This window comes from Cardiocondyla obscurior, linkage group LG01, assembly GCF_019399895.1.
Source record: "Cardiocondyla obscurior isolate alpha-2009 linkage group LG01, Cobs3.1, whole genome shotgun sequence".
Taxonomy (NCBI): domain Eukaryota; kingdom Metazoa; phylum Arthropoda; class Insecta; order Hymenoptera; family Formicidae; genus Cardiocondyla; species Cardiocondyla obscurior.
Window position 1 is genome coordinate 9680354 of NC_091864.1, and position 15437 is coordinate 9695790.

The 15437-nt window shown below is 38.8% G+C and overlaps 3 protein-coding genes across 15 annotated transcripts in view; 1 reads left to right on the forward strand and 2 right to left on the reverse strand.

Annotated features, from left to right (window-relative positions):
• Cask (peripheral plasma membrane protein CASK) overlaps positions 1–15437 on the reverse strand; it is a 141484-nt gene that overhangs the window by 70400 nt on the left and 55647 nt on the right. The window lies entirely within an intron of this gene.
• Positions 1–15437, forward strand: part of Rh50 (Rhesus blood group-associated glycoprotein Rh50) — a 119939-nt gene that overhangs the window by 32191 nt on the left and 72311 nt on the right. For 2 of the 3 annotated variants that reach the window (XM_070661621.1, XM_070661630.1), the window contains one exon: positions 6045–6374. In XM_070661621.1, coding sequence (XP_070517722.1) covers positions 6330–6374 — 45 coding nt within the window. In that variant the 5' untranslated portion in view covers positions 6045–6329. The remainder of the gene's footprint in view (positions 1–6044; positions 6375–15437) is intronic. The other variant, XM_070661645.1, reaches the window with a different exon arrangement.
• Positions 1–15437, reverse strand: part of LOC139105609 (uncharacterized) — a 43317-nt gene that overhangs the window by 11698 nt on the left and 16182 nt on the right. The gene's annotated exons all lie outside the window — the stretch shown is intronic.

Below are 15437 nucleotides of genomic sequence, written 5' to 3' on the forward strand. Positions count from 1 at the left end.
ATTCGTAGCGTGTTACAAATCGTTCGTGAAACAAATTAACATATGTATATATATATATGTACTAAAATTTTCTATAATAAATAAAACGTTGTATTTAAAGCGCAGGTACAAAATAGACTACGATATTCAGTCGTTTAAAGAGATATAATTCCTTTTTTTTTTAGTAATTAACGTCAGTCGAACGCAGCAGCGTTTTTTTATACACTGCGTTTTTTTCGTACATTGACCATTAAAATATAAAGGCAAAATTTACCATTTGGCAGAATTGTTCCACCGGACAGACTGCATTTTTCGAATGGTATACGCGCTGGGAAAAAAAATCTAGAATGAATGTATTCAAATAAAACCACTGGAGATATTACGGTTATCTATAGCGTGTGACAACGTTTCACGCGGTAACTACTAATGCACTGTATGCATGTGTGTGTGTCACTGATCCAAGCTTAAAAAAAAAAAAAAAACCAACGAGTACAAAACGCACCGACAAGTTTTGTGCAATGTGATGCAAACATCAAGCGAATCGCGTGTTGCGCAGAGTCAACATGGTTTATCGATTTATCAATGAACGAAAAAACAGCTCGCACGTGTACATAAACGTGCATACGTGTGCGCATTATTATCACCGAAGAGTTCGGAAAACACGGGGATCATTTAAATCGCTCTCCGCGTACATGTCGACGGTCACCACCCCGCAAATCTGACATGCGGCACATCGGTATGAAGCACCAGTCGACGCAGTTTCAATGCGGAAACTAATATCGCGTATCATCAATATGAATATAAATAACCAAAGCGTTATAACTTCTTCGTATTTTCGAGGTATAAAAAAGAAGTACGATATTTACATAAATGTATATAATGCCGGCGTGTTAATATTATTTTTCGCAATTTGCCTGTCTACCTTTCAATTCATATTTCTTACGAATTTCGCGTTTTATTCGGCTTATTCGTCGACGACGGTACGTCAGCAGTTAGTCGCATCGGCGAGATTGCCGGCTAATCCTTCTCTGTCCTCGCACGCCACGCCCAATAGACGAGAAAATATCCGTGTTGTATTTTCCAATATCGAAGCGGAAAACGTGTATCGCTCATCTCCATCGGAAGACACTCGCGGACCTCGTCGAGCTGATAGATAGATCTGAGGCCACCAGGGGACGAAGAAAATCGAAATCTTCCAGACTCCGCGACTGGATCGTTTCCCAATCCCGGCACTTTCGTGGTTTACGCGTCGCGTGTCTCGGCCACGACCGATATCGCGCGGCAAAGTACTCGAGTCCCTTTCACGTCCGCTCCAGACGACAGCGGTATCCTCCTCCGCTTCTCGCTTTCTCTCTCTAAGTCGAGAGATTATAAAGACGACATACAGAGTCGGATATAACTAAGTCCCCGCAATACCGACGCGCCCTCCGCCCTACCTCGCGACATGGCGCCCAGTCCTTTGCCCTTATTTCCGCATCTCGGTGCTGGTAGTTGCACGCTACTCCGTGAAACAGTGGTATAAATAGTGAATAAGGTTTAGAAATAATTTACGAGAATTACAGATTACTTCCTTACTGCACGGTTAAGACCGCGATGCTGAATCTTGAGAGGTATTTTACATCTCTAATGAAAATTTAATAAAGAAATAACAGTTTGTTATTTACTCTATCTTCGTGCGTAAAATATAATTTATGAACTTAAGTAATAGGTAACTCCGTGTTTCTCGATACCTTAATATTAAAACATTTATTATCTTACAGTTCTTTTTATCACACGGCTTCTTCGAATGTAAGACTATAATTCTCGATGGCAGTTTCCGATTTTCAGCACGTACAAATCGAATCTCGCCTCACGTTTCTCGCAATTTTATCAATTTCCTGCGTGTCAAAGTGCCAAAAACACGTCACACGAAAGTGGAGACGCAAGTGGTAGTATCTTCTTTGATATACACGAGAGATCGTCACTAAAGTTTTCAAGGATTGTTTTAAAATGTAACAACTTCGCAAAATCGGTATCAGTAAGATAATCGTTCTTAAAATGATAACTGCATAATAGAAAAGTAAAATAATTAATATAATTACAATTTTTGTGCAATTATAAATTAATCCCATTAATTTTACCAATGCTTTATTTCATCTTACTTTCAACTAATGTTTATTTTGTAATATTTTTAATTTTCCAAAATTAAAAAGTAATGAAAAGTATGTTTTAATTGTATATCACCCATGTTGGTATATAGACGATTTATATTTATTTTCTTTAACGAAACATTTAAATGATCCTACATGATCTTTGAAATTCCGCGCTGTAGATTCTCGATGGTTTATCGTGGGAGCGGGCGAATTCATTCTGTTATCGTGAAAGAGAAATCAAGCACTCAACCATGCATGGAAATTCGAAACGAAAGTAAAGAGGGTCGCTGCCCACACGATTCTCGAACCGATACAACCTCATAGGTGTTACAGCACACGTAGAAGCCCAGTCGCCATCAATCTGTATCGCGCATTACTAAACCAAGCGTAGGAAGCAGGACACCCTCCACTGAAAACCACTCTAATCTCATTCCGCTAATTAAATTCTACACTATATTTTCAATTATTAGATCTCGAGAGCACAAATTGAATTTGCCGTCACCGACTTGGTAGCATTAATATTTTATTTGGAGAAATATTTTAAAAATCGTCGAACTGCTTATAAATTTTTTTGCACGGTTGCACGTATTTAAAATGTATTTTATGCAAGTAAAGCTTGGAATGAGAAGGGTTCTCAATGTATGGACGACAACTGTGGTCACAAGACCCTGATGGTTTTCCTCGCACTTGTATAACTAAAAGCTGTGCCGTTTTAACTGAAAATTTGATACGGGTACGCAAAATTCACGTCCCCGAAGTTACGGACGGATAAAATTTATCAGCTGCATAATTTCCGGCGCGAACGTCGTCGCCAGCGCTTTTAATTAGGGATCGCGCCCTTGAAATGGTTACGCGAATTTCCTAGAGCTAAATTTACCCCGTGGAGGCTATATGTAAAAGGAATACATATATATACTATACATATATGTATATGTATGTGAGTTTGCAGCTTGTCTTCTCTATCCAGTAACGTGACACAAGTAATAATTAAATAATCTCGCGAAATCGTTAATCGACATAAAAATATTTTTTCAACGTGAACTCAGTAAATCTTTTATTATTTTCTAATTTAAAATTTAATTAAAATTAATTTAGTATTAATTTAAATTTAAATTTAAATTTAAATAAGTCTTCCGCTGCTTTTAGAACAAAATACCTTTACGTGTAATATTCACGTGTAATTTATTCACTCAATGTGTAAGATATGTAAGACCGAGCTGTAACTATTATTTCAGAGCATATGTAATTTAATGATAATTTGCATCGAATTTTCAGCTTCATTATGTGCCCTGTAATGAGCGAATGCTATGCATCATAATATATTACGATGCTGTGTGATTTCACTAACCGTTTACAGTCAGTCCGCGTATCTTGACGCGCCCCATCCACGAATATCGTACCGTACGCCAGCATGCAGGGAAGATAAGATGACGGCTGCATAAACCCTCCAATAATCGCGCAAATTTCCGAGACCGATGGCTTTGTACATAATTCGGCAATATTGCGCCTCGCGCCTACCTGTCAAGACGATCTCGGTAACATTAATGCTTGGCTAGAGCGAAATAATTCGGCTCCGAATTATTGTTTCGTTCGAACGTACATTTTATTCACACAATTCTTACTTGGTAATTTATAATTTTTCTGAGAACATTTTATAAAAGCAATATTATGTAATATTATTTTAAAATCAGATATTTGTGAAAGCGTATGTAGCGATATTTTAAGCGGATCTATAATAAACACGCGGAAACCTTTTGTTATTAATTTAAAGTTTCAAGCGAAACTTCCGATAAACCTTTTTCGTTTTCAATTTCTATTCGAAAACTTATTTCTTCGTCGTTAGATAATTGCCGCGGGATTCCGAAAGGCAGAAATTTTCGTGATAAATGTTTCTTAAACTTATCCAGAACTGAAATCCGTCGTTGTAGAATTATCTCGTCTTGGAAATAAATTCAGTTTGCGCGCTAACTTTGGCAACCGGAAAATGGCTGCTTTAGAATTCGTCGAGCACGCGTCGAACGTCTACAAGTTTCTAATGGGAGTAGTCTGAAATTTTTTGCCGCCTCGACTTTGTTAATCCCGGGATTTCCTCGAGATGTTAAGTAAATCGTTAACTATACGCAACTAATTTTCGGTAAAGACAAAGATTCGCAATCTAGTCACTTTGAGCATTATAAATTGCAGTTTTACATAGTTAAGTGGAAAATTTAATCGACCGCAATAGCCGAGCCATGTTTTGCCTTATTCTGGCCCGTCTTATTCCACGTCAAGCCGCCGAGTGTTCCGAAATCCGGCATTACGCGCTGGCGGAATACAAGCGCGGCTCATCGTATCTGGGTTAATACCGAGGAGCGAGCTCAATGTCCAACTTTATTAATTTCGAGGAACGCGGGGTTCGTCATTGAGTGGCGAACCCATTGCAAATGCGCCGTACGTACGTACGTTCGTACGTACGTACGTCGTTAACGATTTTCTGTCAATTTCGACGTCAACAGTTCGTGTCGATGCGCCAACTGCAAAGGTAGCCAGCTAGGCGGCACGAAATCTTCACCACAGCCCCATCATTTTAGGCAATTAACGAGAATAACATGCGTTATTGATCGATTTACATACTCGATGTTGGATCTTGACGGCGCGAATTATATACGCACCGCACGTGCTATAACGCGCCCGGGGATGCGAACGTATACGACGTTTCTGAAATATGCATACGATAGTACACCTGTGCTGCTCTCGTAGTTTAATTGCATTGTGCCATGTCGGAGTATTGCACCTTCGAGCTAGCGCGACGCACACCTTGCAAGGACAATCGTCGTACTCCGCGACTCCGCGACTGATTATGCACAAATAAGGAAATTCTGATGTATTCTTGTGCACTGCTTAATCCGCCCGAGTTTGTCCTGAATATTTTAATTAAAACGCGGGAGAGCGACTATATCGCGCTGAGTTGGTTAAAATTTCTCCCGCATAATTTATTTCCGGCCGCGGTTTATCGGAGACGCATATATTTCTAACGCATAACTTTGCGAGAAACAAAAGGGATTCAAAACAGAGTATGATAATCAAGTCGTTTATTCCGGAAGGATAACCCTTAAAAAATAAATATCAAATCGATTCACCTTATATTTTAGAAATTACAGTTGCATTTTCATTAAAAGTATTCGATTTAATATTATATTAAATATTATATTTAAAGATAAAAAAAAATTACATCTTTGAGAATAAATCTATTTAGCGGAAAATAATTTTGCTAGAGAGAAACGGGCGAGGATGATGCTTTTAAAAAGAACGGTATATCATCGTCATTAGCCTATCTATTTTCGTCTTATCGGTAACTCTTCCCTAATTAACTTCTCTCATCTCGCTAAGTAGTTCTCTTCGGCAAGTACATTTTGCATATTTTCCTCAAGACGTTCCAAATTTCTGAAGTCCGTGTATACTTAAACTGATTAAACAATAAAACATTATTTTATATCCTCTTACTAGCTTACCAAACGTTTTGAGTTCTTTTAAGCGTTGCTTCGTACACTCGAATTTTTCAGATACCTAACTGGGTCATATATGTGCACTTTTTTATGTATAGATCACTGTAATCGGTTTAACTGTTTAATCGGAATGAATGATACACACACGCGCGCGCATATTTGCACGCATGCATGACCTTTTACGTATTCGACACGTGGGAATCTGAACACGGTTTTTATACCGCAAACGGAGTTTTAGAAATAGCTATCTTTTATGTTTTTCGAGAATTTGCATACACAAAACGGTTCAATTGCAGAAAAATTTATTATATATACGATATTATTAAGTTTATTTACTAATCATAACGTGCAAGGATTATTTTTAATTATTATTTTATGCGATTGGACATTATGTATTAGCATGGGCTTCGCGTGCGTCATTCTATAATACAATTTTTTTTCTGTTTAGATTGAAAGATTGAGAGAAGAACTAACTGCATCTTTTAACGCACTTTCATTAGCGGCTTGTGGAAGAAGGACCCGATCTGGACATCATGGACAATCTGAGAGGAGGAGGAGGCCTCGGATAGGCATCTTGCTACAGCGGAGCAACCCCAAGGTAAGGATTTGTCGTTTTCATCATAAATAGCTTTATTTTTAATTATTCCATAAAAGAACTTAAAAACGCGTATTAATTTTTGTTGAAACGATGGAAATTATTTTATAATGTCTACAATTTTATGGTTTTATTTTTATGTTACAGGATCGTCAGAATTGCAGATCTCCGCTTCAACGGTCGGTGAGTAGTTGCATGCAATATATTTTTTTCTATAACAAGAAAATCTCTACGTCTTTGTTTTAAATAAAATGCAAATTAAAAAGTTGTATAATTATTCGGATAAGTTAAAAACTATAGTCGCGTATCGATAATCAACCCTTTAAAGAAAAAGACATATTCGGATGTATAATTAAATATGTTTCTCGAAATGGCATATAAGATGTCACAGACATCCGCGTGATGACGCATCAGCGACTAACCGAATCATTTGCTCCCATCGATTAAGCCATATTGAATATCGGTTAACGTTCGTGGCACCATCCATATCGTTAATGACCCCCAAGGGTAGTAATGACTATCCCTGATATCGATTAATCATTTAGCGAAAGATTAAAGGATCCAATATTCGCACATAAAAACCGGAGGTTTAATTGTCCGACGTGCAACCTGTTCAACAAATATAACAAATCAATCGGCAAACACGAAAACACAGATTTTGTCGCACAAACATTTTATTATTAAACGCGAAAAATTAAATAAAAATTTAATAATTGTGCAGTAAAAATCTTTTAACGTAAAACAGCAAATTTTAATTTCTTTTCATCAGACTTTTATCTTTTCGGTTTAACGCGTTAAACCGCAAGTTTTACGAACTTAAAACATTCCTAACCAAGGAAAAAAAAAAAAAAAAAAAAAAAAAAGAGGAAAGTTTTCCTTGTAGATATACTTTTGAGTTCACTACATTATCACGTCGATATTAGATGCGAAATTATTAAATCAAATCAAGGATATTGCCAGATAAACTAGAAAGCGTTAATTTAAAAGCCCAATGTAGACCTAAATTGAAAGTAAAAATTCACATATTCACTGCGATACTTCACACCGCGTTAATGTGGTCGTCACAAGAGCAAGTACCTAGGCGTCTTATTCAGGGCGATGTGTAGGGTTAAATATTTACCGAAAAGTAATGAGGCACCGGGGTATCATAGCGGAAGCTGCAAAGTGGATAGCAGTCGATGATGAAAAGATGAAAAAAGTTCCGCGGCTTTTGCGGGCTTTTACGTGACGGTTTGGGGTAGACGCGTACACGCGATGAGCGCGGTTGAAGGAACGATGAAAGCACAGAGAGTAGAAAGATTGTAGCAAACGCGACACTCGCGGCGAGTGGAGCGAAGTGTTCCGAAGGGATCCACTTTCGCTTTGTATGACGCTAATGTATTCTATTGAAGCCGACCAGACAGACAACTAGTAGCCCAACAACGGGCTACCCGTGTCTTGAATAATGAACGGAGCTTGCTTCATCGCGCTCATCGATTTGCTATCATCCGCCGCAGTCAAATTGTCGCGGCCAAGCGCTATTTAAAATGCTAAAGACGCGGCCGAGGACGAGCGGCGAATTTGGGGCGGATTTATGCATCCGGTTTGCGCTATAAATCTCCCGGGGGAAATGAAAAGCTCCGCATCGTGTCGCATCGCGTCGTCGCCGAGATATCCGTCTGAGAATTGAAACGGTTACGGGCGTAGCCGGCGTCGGCACTTTCAGTCATAACTGGTATTCTAGGATAGCGCACGAATCGTTGAGATCGCGCCGTCTTCCATTTACGTCGACTATAAAGGGCTGAATTTTTTAATATAAATTTTTTTAATATAAAATCGACACGCGCGCTTGTTTCTCGCGATTTTTAACGCGGCGAGGCACTTTATCTGAATTTTCAAGACGCGTCAAGTCTTTGAATGGCGCGACGTCGCTTTGTGCGGCCGCGATTAAGATGAGCACGCTCATCATTGTAGCCGCGTGCGCGCGAGTTATCGGCATTTTAAGGCCTATGGAATGCGTCATCGCGCGGTTACACAATGTTACGGCGTTATAAACGCGAAGGCTGCCGCTCCATTGTCGGAGAATAGAAAACGCGCGTTACAGTCGCGCTCGCACACACGGCAGTGCAACTAAAATATAAATTTCGCGCTTCCACCCCGTCGCAACGGTAATAACGCTTTAACGCGGCGCAAGCCGTTTTTTCGACGATCTATATCGCGCGCGTAAATTTATGATTTCCGCCGAGACGTCACATAAATCGACGAGTTTAGCGTGGGCCGTGACGCATCGACGGTTATGTCTATTCGATACACTCTTTTGCATGCATTGAGCGCTTTGCAACGCGACTGCGACAAGAGCCGCGAGTGAACATTTTACGTTTTTTTATCCCGCGCCTGAGAGTTTTCAAATTATTTACAAATCACGTGTGTGCGTCCGCGTGCGCAGCACGCGGTAAGTTCTAAAAAGACTCTTTAATAAATCTCCCGCGACTTGGAGGTAAATAGACCAAAGTAAAAGTGAGACTGATGCAAAAACAATTCATACGATGAAGAAAACGGCAGTGGAAAGAGGAATATAAATTGAAAGTTTCTAGGAGCCGCTATTTGCATCTCTAATGTCCTGACTTACGAAACTATCGATCATGACGTTCGTATCCCTCGCAGGTGTTATTAAATTGATTTCCGCGTCGCTAACGATATAGTTTTTAGGTAAAAATGCGCGGCGCGAAGACCGTCGTTTAAAATATTACGTGTCGATTAGAGAAATGCGAGTTTCAGATTCTCGAAAAACGAGTACGCCGGCGTGGCAGATGCATTAACCAAATTGTGCATCTTCGGAGAGACGATCATAGCGGAGACAGAAGGAAATTCGCGAGTGACGACGGAAATCATCATAATTGCGCGCCCGTTGCATCGAGTGTCGCGACTCGCGCTGCACCGTAGAAATATAACGACGCTTAATCTCCATTGTTACGACGCACAAAGACGATTCCGGAATTATTTCATATTATTAGACTTTGCGTTTTTATTTCTTTGGGAGGGAAAAAAAAATAGAATCCTCTCACAAGAATATCTTGCATTTGAATGTAAGTCATTACACCCACGTCGTAATAACAGTAGAGTCGTAATAAAGCGGACCTGAGTCTCATAGTTTTTCTCAGACTGAATTTAAACATCGATTTTTTTTCTGACCTTTACTTTTCCAATACGCATCTTCGACCTATTTTTTTTTTTTTTTTTTTTTTTTTTAACGCACTACGTCGCCGTGTTTGAAATCAATTTCTTCAAAATTTACTGCTTCGCATACGTCTCACATTTAATTTTTCTATAAAGTGCAATTTTCGACTATGGCATAAAAGTCATATTATATATATATTTTTTAATATATATTTTTTAGATATTTTTTTATTTATTTATTTTATACATACATATAAAGATTTGCAGAAAATTTTGTATATTTGCTAATTTTTAAAATATAGAATACGTTGAAATATTTTTGTTTATTTTTCGTAAATCTATATTTGTATATTATTAAAAAAAAATGTATAAAAAAACACGGTGCATAAACATACGCAAAATTAAAAAAAAATGTGATACAAATCTATTAAAAATAGATTTAGTACTTTCCGCAAAATAGCGGACGCAGTTTGTTTATTAAAAAAATTAAAGTCATCACGTATGTGATGCAAGAAATAGAGAAGAAACCGAGAGCTAAATGATCATTTAGAATTCCATCCGCGTCACAACATGAATAATCTTTCAGTAAGAAAAGCCTCGTTTACCTTCGAACTGCATTGAAGTTCGAAGGATATTCTATTGTTCGGAGCCTCGTGTGTACGGAAACAGTTAGTACGTTTAGACAATAATTAGTCCTCAAGGGAAAACTACGATGGACGAAGGCGAGTGCTTAATTGCCGGCCTCGGTTACCCTAGGTCGCGAAGATAGATGCATCGTTTAGTACCATAACGGAAAAGTGAGACAGAAGGAAAAGGTAGAATCCCATTGACCCTACACGTTCGCCCATTCTGCCCAATCCCCTTCCGCCGCAGTGTACGTTTACATAATGAACGAGATTACAATCCAACGCGAGTAGGCGGAACATGTCCGAAAAGAGATTATCTAATACGTTACGTACATTAGTCAAGTAATTAGTCGAAATAAACTGGACCGGAAGTAACTCTCCTCGTTGTAATATATTAGCGTGCTAAGTTCGCAGCAGCAGACATTTTTGCGATCGCAAGTTGAAGCGGCGGATTTTAATTTAATTTAATTTAAAACTATTATAAATACTTCGTTGCGCATATAAAACAGCGCGCTTGAAATAAATGCGAAAGTCCCGTTACCGCTTGAAATAAGATACGTATAAGTGAACTTCTGTATTTGTACGTAAGAGCACATTTCATCCCGGCCGACGGAATCCAGAGAGTGATGATTTTCGACAGCTGCGATACAGAAATATGTTTTGCGAACGGAGCAAGCATACCTCCAGTAGTCAAAATAAATTTCTCTTGCGTTTCTACGCGTAGAGTGTCAGAAGTTATGCAGTCATGTACAAAACGGGAGCAGATTGAATTTTCACTGGGGTTCACGCGAGAGATCTTGTTCTTTTGAAAGATTATGCACGTTCCAGCAAATATGTGTAGATGTGAGCATACGTACGTAATACAATACATTCCTCGAAATTGTCTAGACAATACAGACACAATAAAATAAAAAAAACATTAACCGCATGTTTTATTTAGTAGACAAAAAAAAAAGAGAGATTTTCCACTTAAATCTTTAATCTATAAATACTACACTTCCGCGATATAAACAATTTTGTATAAAAAAAAATATTAAGTTGTTATTCGTAATGCAGTCTGTCTCTTGCCGGAAGGCAACTCGTGCTTTATATGTATATTAGAAAATAATATTTTCGCCGCATTTACTTATGTGTGAACAAACAAGCGCCTCTCGTCGTCCCACAGGTACGTACGGGAATACTGAAACGTACGGGAAAGGACGTAAGATAAACACCGCATACATACTGCATTTACTTTACGTACGAGTTTAAATGCAATACAACCTCGTGCTGAATAACCGAGAAAATGTATCTTAAATAATCGTACTGAACTTAGAAAATGCGTAAAATCTTCAATTCTGTTTCACTCGACGTCTCTCATTTTTCCCCTATCGTCTTTCGAATTTGCGAGCTGACTCGCGTGCAGAAATTGTGTACGCGGCAACCGCAAGAGAGGCGGATTCGCGACAAATAAAATTTCCGGAGCGTAAACCGCTGCGCGCCGTACGTCTCAAGTCTCGGAATTTCAACGCGTGAAAAGTTGGCAAGACGCGGAATTGAATATACGAACGCGGCCCGCGCTTTCCTTATCGCATGGGCGCGACGTGAAAAGAAAAGTTCCGGAAACGGAGGAGCATTATCGGCGCATTGGCGGGTAATGCCTGAAAGTTGATATTCCCAGCTAACTGCGCGCGAAGTCTTGTGGGCGAGTACGCGAAAAGACTTTTATTTCACGCTTTTCCCGGGATCGTCATTCTCACACTCGCGAATTCAGTAAACTTTCACGAACAGCGCATACTTAAAATGATCCCGGATGCGCCTGGAGCATAATGGTAGGGCGTTTCAGGTTGCAATACGTTCGACGATTTTTTTGTGATACAGAGAAAGTACTTATAGCGATAATGCTCTTAAACGTATTTTTTTTAATTAAATTTTTAGTAATCTGTAACAAATTTAAAAAACGCAACATTTTTATTTATTGTCAAATATTTGAGTATAAAATATTTTTAATAAAATTATATATTTTTTTTATCGGTCATATTTTGCGAAAAAGCGCTTTATATATAAATCACGCATCAATGTTGCTTTTTCCTTTATTTTCTGAAAGAATTACACATGCTAAAAGTGCGGAACAGTCATAAAGAAAGCCACGAGTAAGATAAATGAAATGAATTGTCGCGGGGTGTGGCGTGCCCGTAAATAAAGCAACAGTCTCACTGATGGATCGCCTTTAGTGACCTTTATATTCCTTTTTATTTCTCATATCTCTCTTTCTCCTTCCCATCGTCGAAATCTGGTTTTCGCGGTTTACCACAGTCCCAAACACTTCTCGCGACGGTGATTCGTTGAGAAATACGACCTGTCGTTTCAAGTTAGCGAAATATTTCGCGCGTTTCCAAATCCCGGCACGTTCAATTTTGCCATTTTCAGATAATTATAGCAAATAAAAAAGATGTTTCTGTATCGTAGTGCGCGATATATAATCCTACCATAACTAAAAATATGAGAAACATAAACCGAGCTTTATACTAAATGCGCAAAAGTAAATCGGATTTAAAAACACTGTTAAAACAAAACGTGCACGTTTGAGAAAAAATTAGGAAGAAGGGACGTGTCGAAGGATTGAAGATTAAAAACTATTTGATGTAACGTGTTCTGCGTCCCTAACATTACATATCGCGGCGATACTCGGTAATCTAAACGATAGCATATATGAAGCGAGACGGGGTCGTGTCAGATCGTACGACAACTGCACGTCGCATCGACGAAAGCGGCACGTGAAATGTTATCACGTTTCACCGCGGAAATATGCGTTTGAACCGATCGCAGCTTTATCTTCATTTTAGCGGCGCCATTTGCAGATAAAAATCGCTTTGCGTTATATAATTTGACGCGCACGTGAAAAGTTTTTCGATATTATCTTCTCGCCTTGTTTGATATCTCGTGGTAAAGAACAAACGGAGAAGACGCGGCGCGATAACAGTCATACCGAATGAAAAGGAGTAACGCCGACGTCTAAAATCGCCGTTTTTGGTACGGGAGGCACGTAAACCACGCGACATTGTAAGAGACACCCGGACGGGGCGACGACTGTCGTCGGCGTCGGGCCGGTTTGAGAAAGCGCGAGAGGCGGCGTAAAGAAATACGGCAAGACGCGGCACGGTTGATGGCTGGAGGAAGGCTTGATAAATTGGGTTTCTCGCGATTACGGTTAGACGACGCAGCATACAATCCGCGAGACCGAGAAATCCTCCCCGGCTTCCCCCGCGATCTCACAAGCCTGGAGCTTGAGAAATTTTCGCGCCGTTCTATGCGCTGGGAATTCTTGACATATCCCATTTAGTTAAAACGGCGATGGAGAATTTGTCTAACCTTATGTCGCAATTTGCGTGCATAAAGATAAAATGTAACGCAGACAAAGTGCGCGTCTTTGAATAGAATATTTAATATCGAGAGTCTAGAATAATGAGTTTTAAGTAATATAATGAATTCGTAGGTTTACAACAATAACGATAATTTAATGTTAATGCAAATGTCGCCTTTTGTAGGGGGTGATATAATAGAAAACTGAAATGGGGTTAACCGCGGCTAATGAAGAATTATTTTTGAATTAAATACATTGACACCGCACAATTGTGTGAGCAACAAACTGATAGAAATTGTAAAATCAACAAAAGTTATTCCGCAGAATAATTAATATTTTACGCAATAATGAACGTGCAATATAATAATTGGACAGCTAATATAGTTACTCATTATACACGACGTTATTAAAAATATATAAAATAACAGGAGAATTTACATTTTTTGCTTAGCATAATTAAAACGTTCAATTAATTTTTCCATTATTTTTTGAGGTAATATCAAAACCATATATTGCTATTTGCATTTTGAGATAATTTTATTGCAATAAAAAATATACATCCTATAAACGAATTAAGAAGAAAAACGTTTGCAAAGTAAAAGAAGCACTTTTTAAAATAATGTTGCACATATTATAGACATATGCACGCATTACATGACGCATGTAATTTACAAAATTTTATATGCAATGTTGGAATAAGATTAAAAATATTTATACATTAAATTAAGTAGTAACTTTATCAATTTTCCAATATTACGTACGTGTGAACACAAACCGATGTCCATCGAAAGATACTTGCACGGTGCGTTTTGGACCGTTTCTAACACCGCAACGGTATGGAATGTAGCTCAGAATCTATATCCTCCGGTCTAACTAACCATGCTGCGGTCGTATTCGCAGCTGCGATCTGCAGATGCGACTACCACAGCTACATAGTGATCTCATTTACAAATTCGTCAAAGGAATAGCTCGGAGATATGGGGCCGCACCTATTATTATCTATCTCGCACGTGCGGCGCACAATGCAATCGATCACGCATTACCATCCCGTAGATAATGACTTTCAGCTCGCTCATTAAGCCTTCATATCGCGATGTAAGTTCCAACGAGATGCTCGAAACGCAACAAAAATACAAACATTACGTCACGTATAGTTTCCACCCAATAAAACTTCATAAATATCTAGTTTATGTGCTACTGCTTCCTTTTTGCAAAAATAAAGAGATCTAAAATTTAAATAAAAATAGAAAAAAAGAAAGAAAAGTTAAAACTACTTTTTCTTTATTTGTTTTTCGTTGTGTTATTTCAATATAATGAATAGAGTTCAGCTGCTCTCTCATTAGTGACTCTTCCAATTAGTTCATAAATATCGGGAGATACATACCAAAGACTTTAATGCGCCACAAGGATTTCACGAGATTCGTTTATTTTGCGCGATTTTCAAAAATATTCAGCCATACGGCAAATCGTGCGTGGCATATATTGGCGGTATTAATTTTTCCCTGGCTTGCCAAACGAATGTAGTTGTGTGTTTTTCGCTATTTTTGCGTGCACGTGCGATACATACCGAGCGCGATCTCAATCAAGACGCGACTGCAAATCGCGTTCCGTACGTGGCCCGAACTCTTCTCGCGGAATAAAATTGTAGTACGATCTCGCGTAAAACTTCAGTGAGAGAGAGAGATCCGGCGAGATAATGCGAGGGAAAATTTCCGGTTGTCGTGTATAATAGAATTAGGTTCATACGCGATAGCTATCTTGAGTATATTACGACATCGGAATAAAATGTAGGACTCAATTCTCTCTCGCGTTCTCGTTACCGTTCGTGTGCGCGAGGAAGGAAAAATTCAACGTCCGGTCGAGCTGCCGTGAAAATCAGCAAAATTCGAGAATCCGTCCGTCTGGCGCGTTTAATTCAAGGAAAGTCTTTCATTTTAGAATTACATTGTCATAAAGGGGAACCGTTTGAACTTCGGAAAGTTACATGTATGGTTTAGGTTATTCGAGGAATTAGAACATCCGCTTTTCGTATTAAACGTACCTAAATCCCTGCATTAAGCTTCACCATGGAACGACTAATGTTTACTAAAACACTCTGTGGACTTAGGTTGACAATGAACA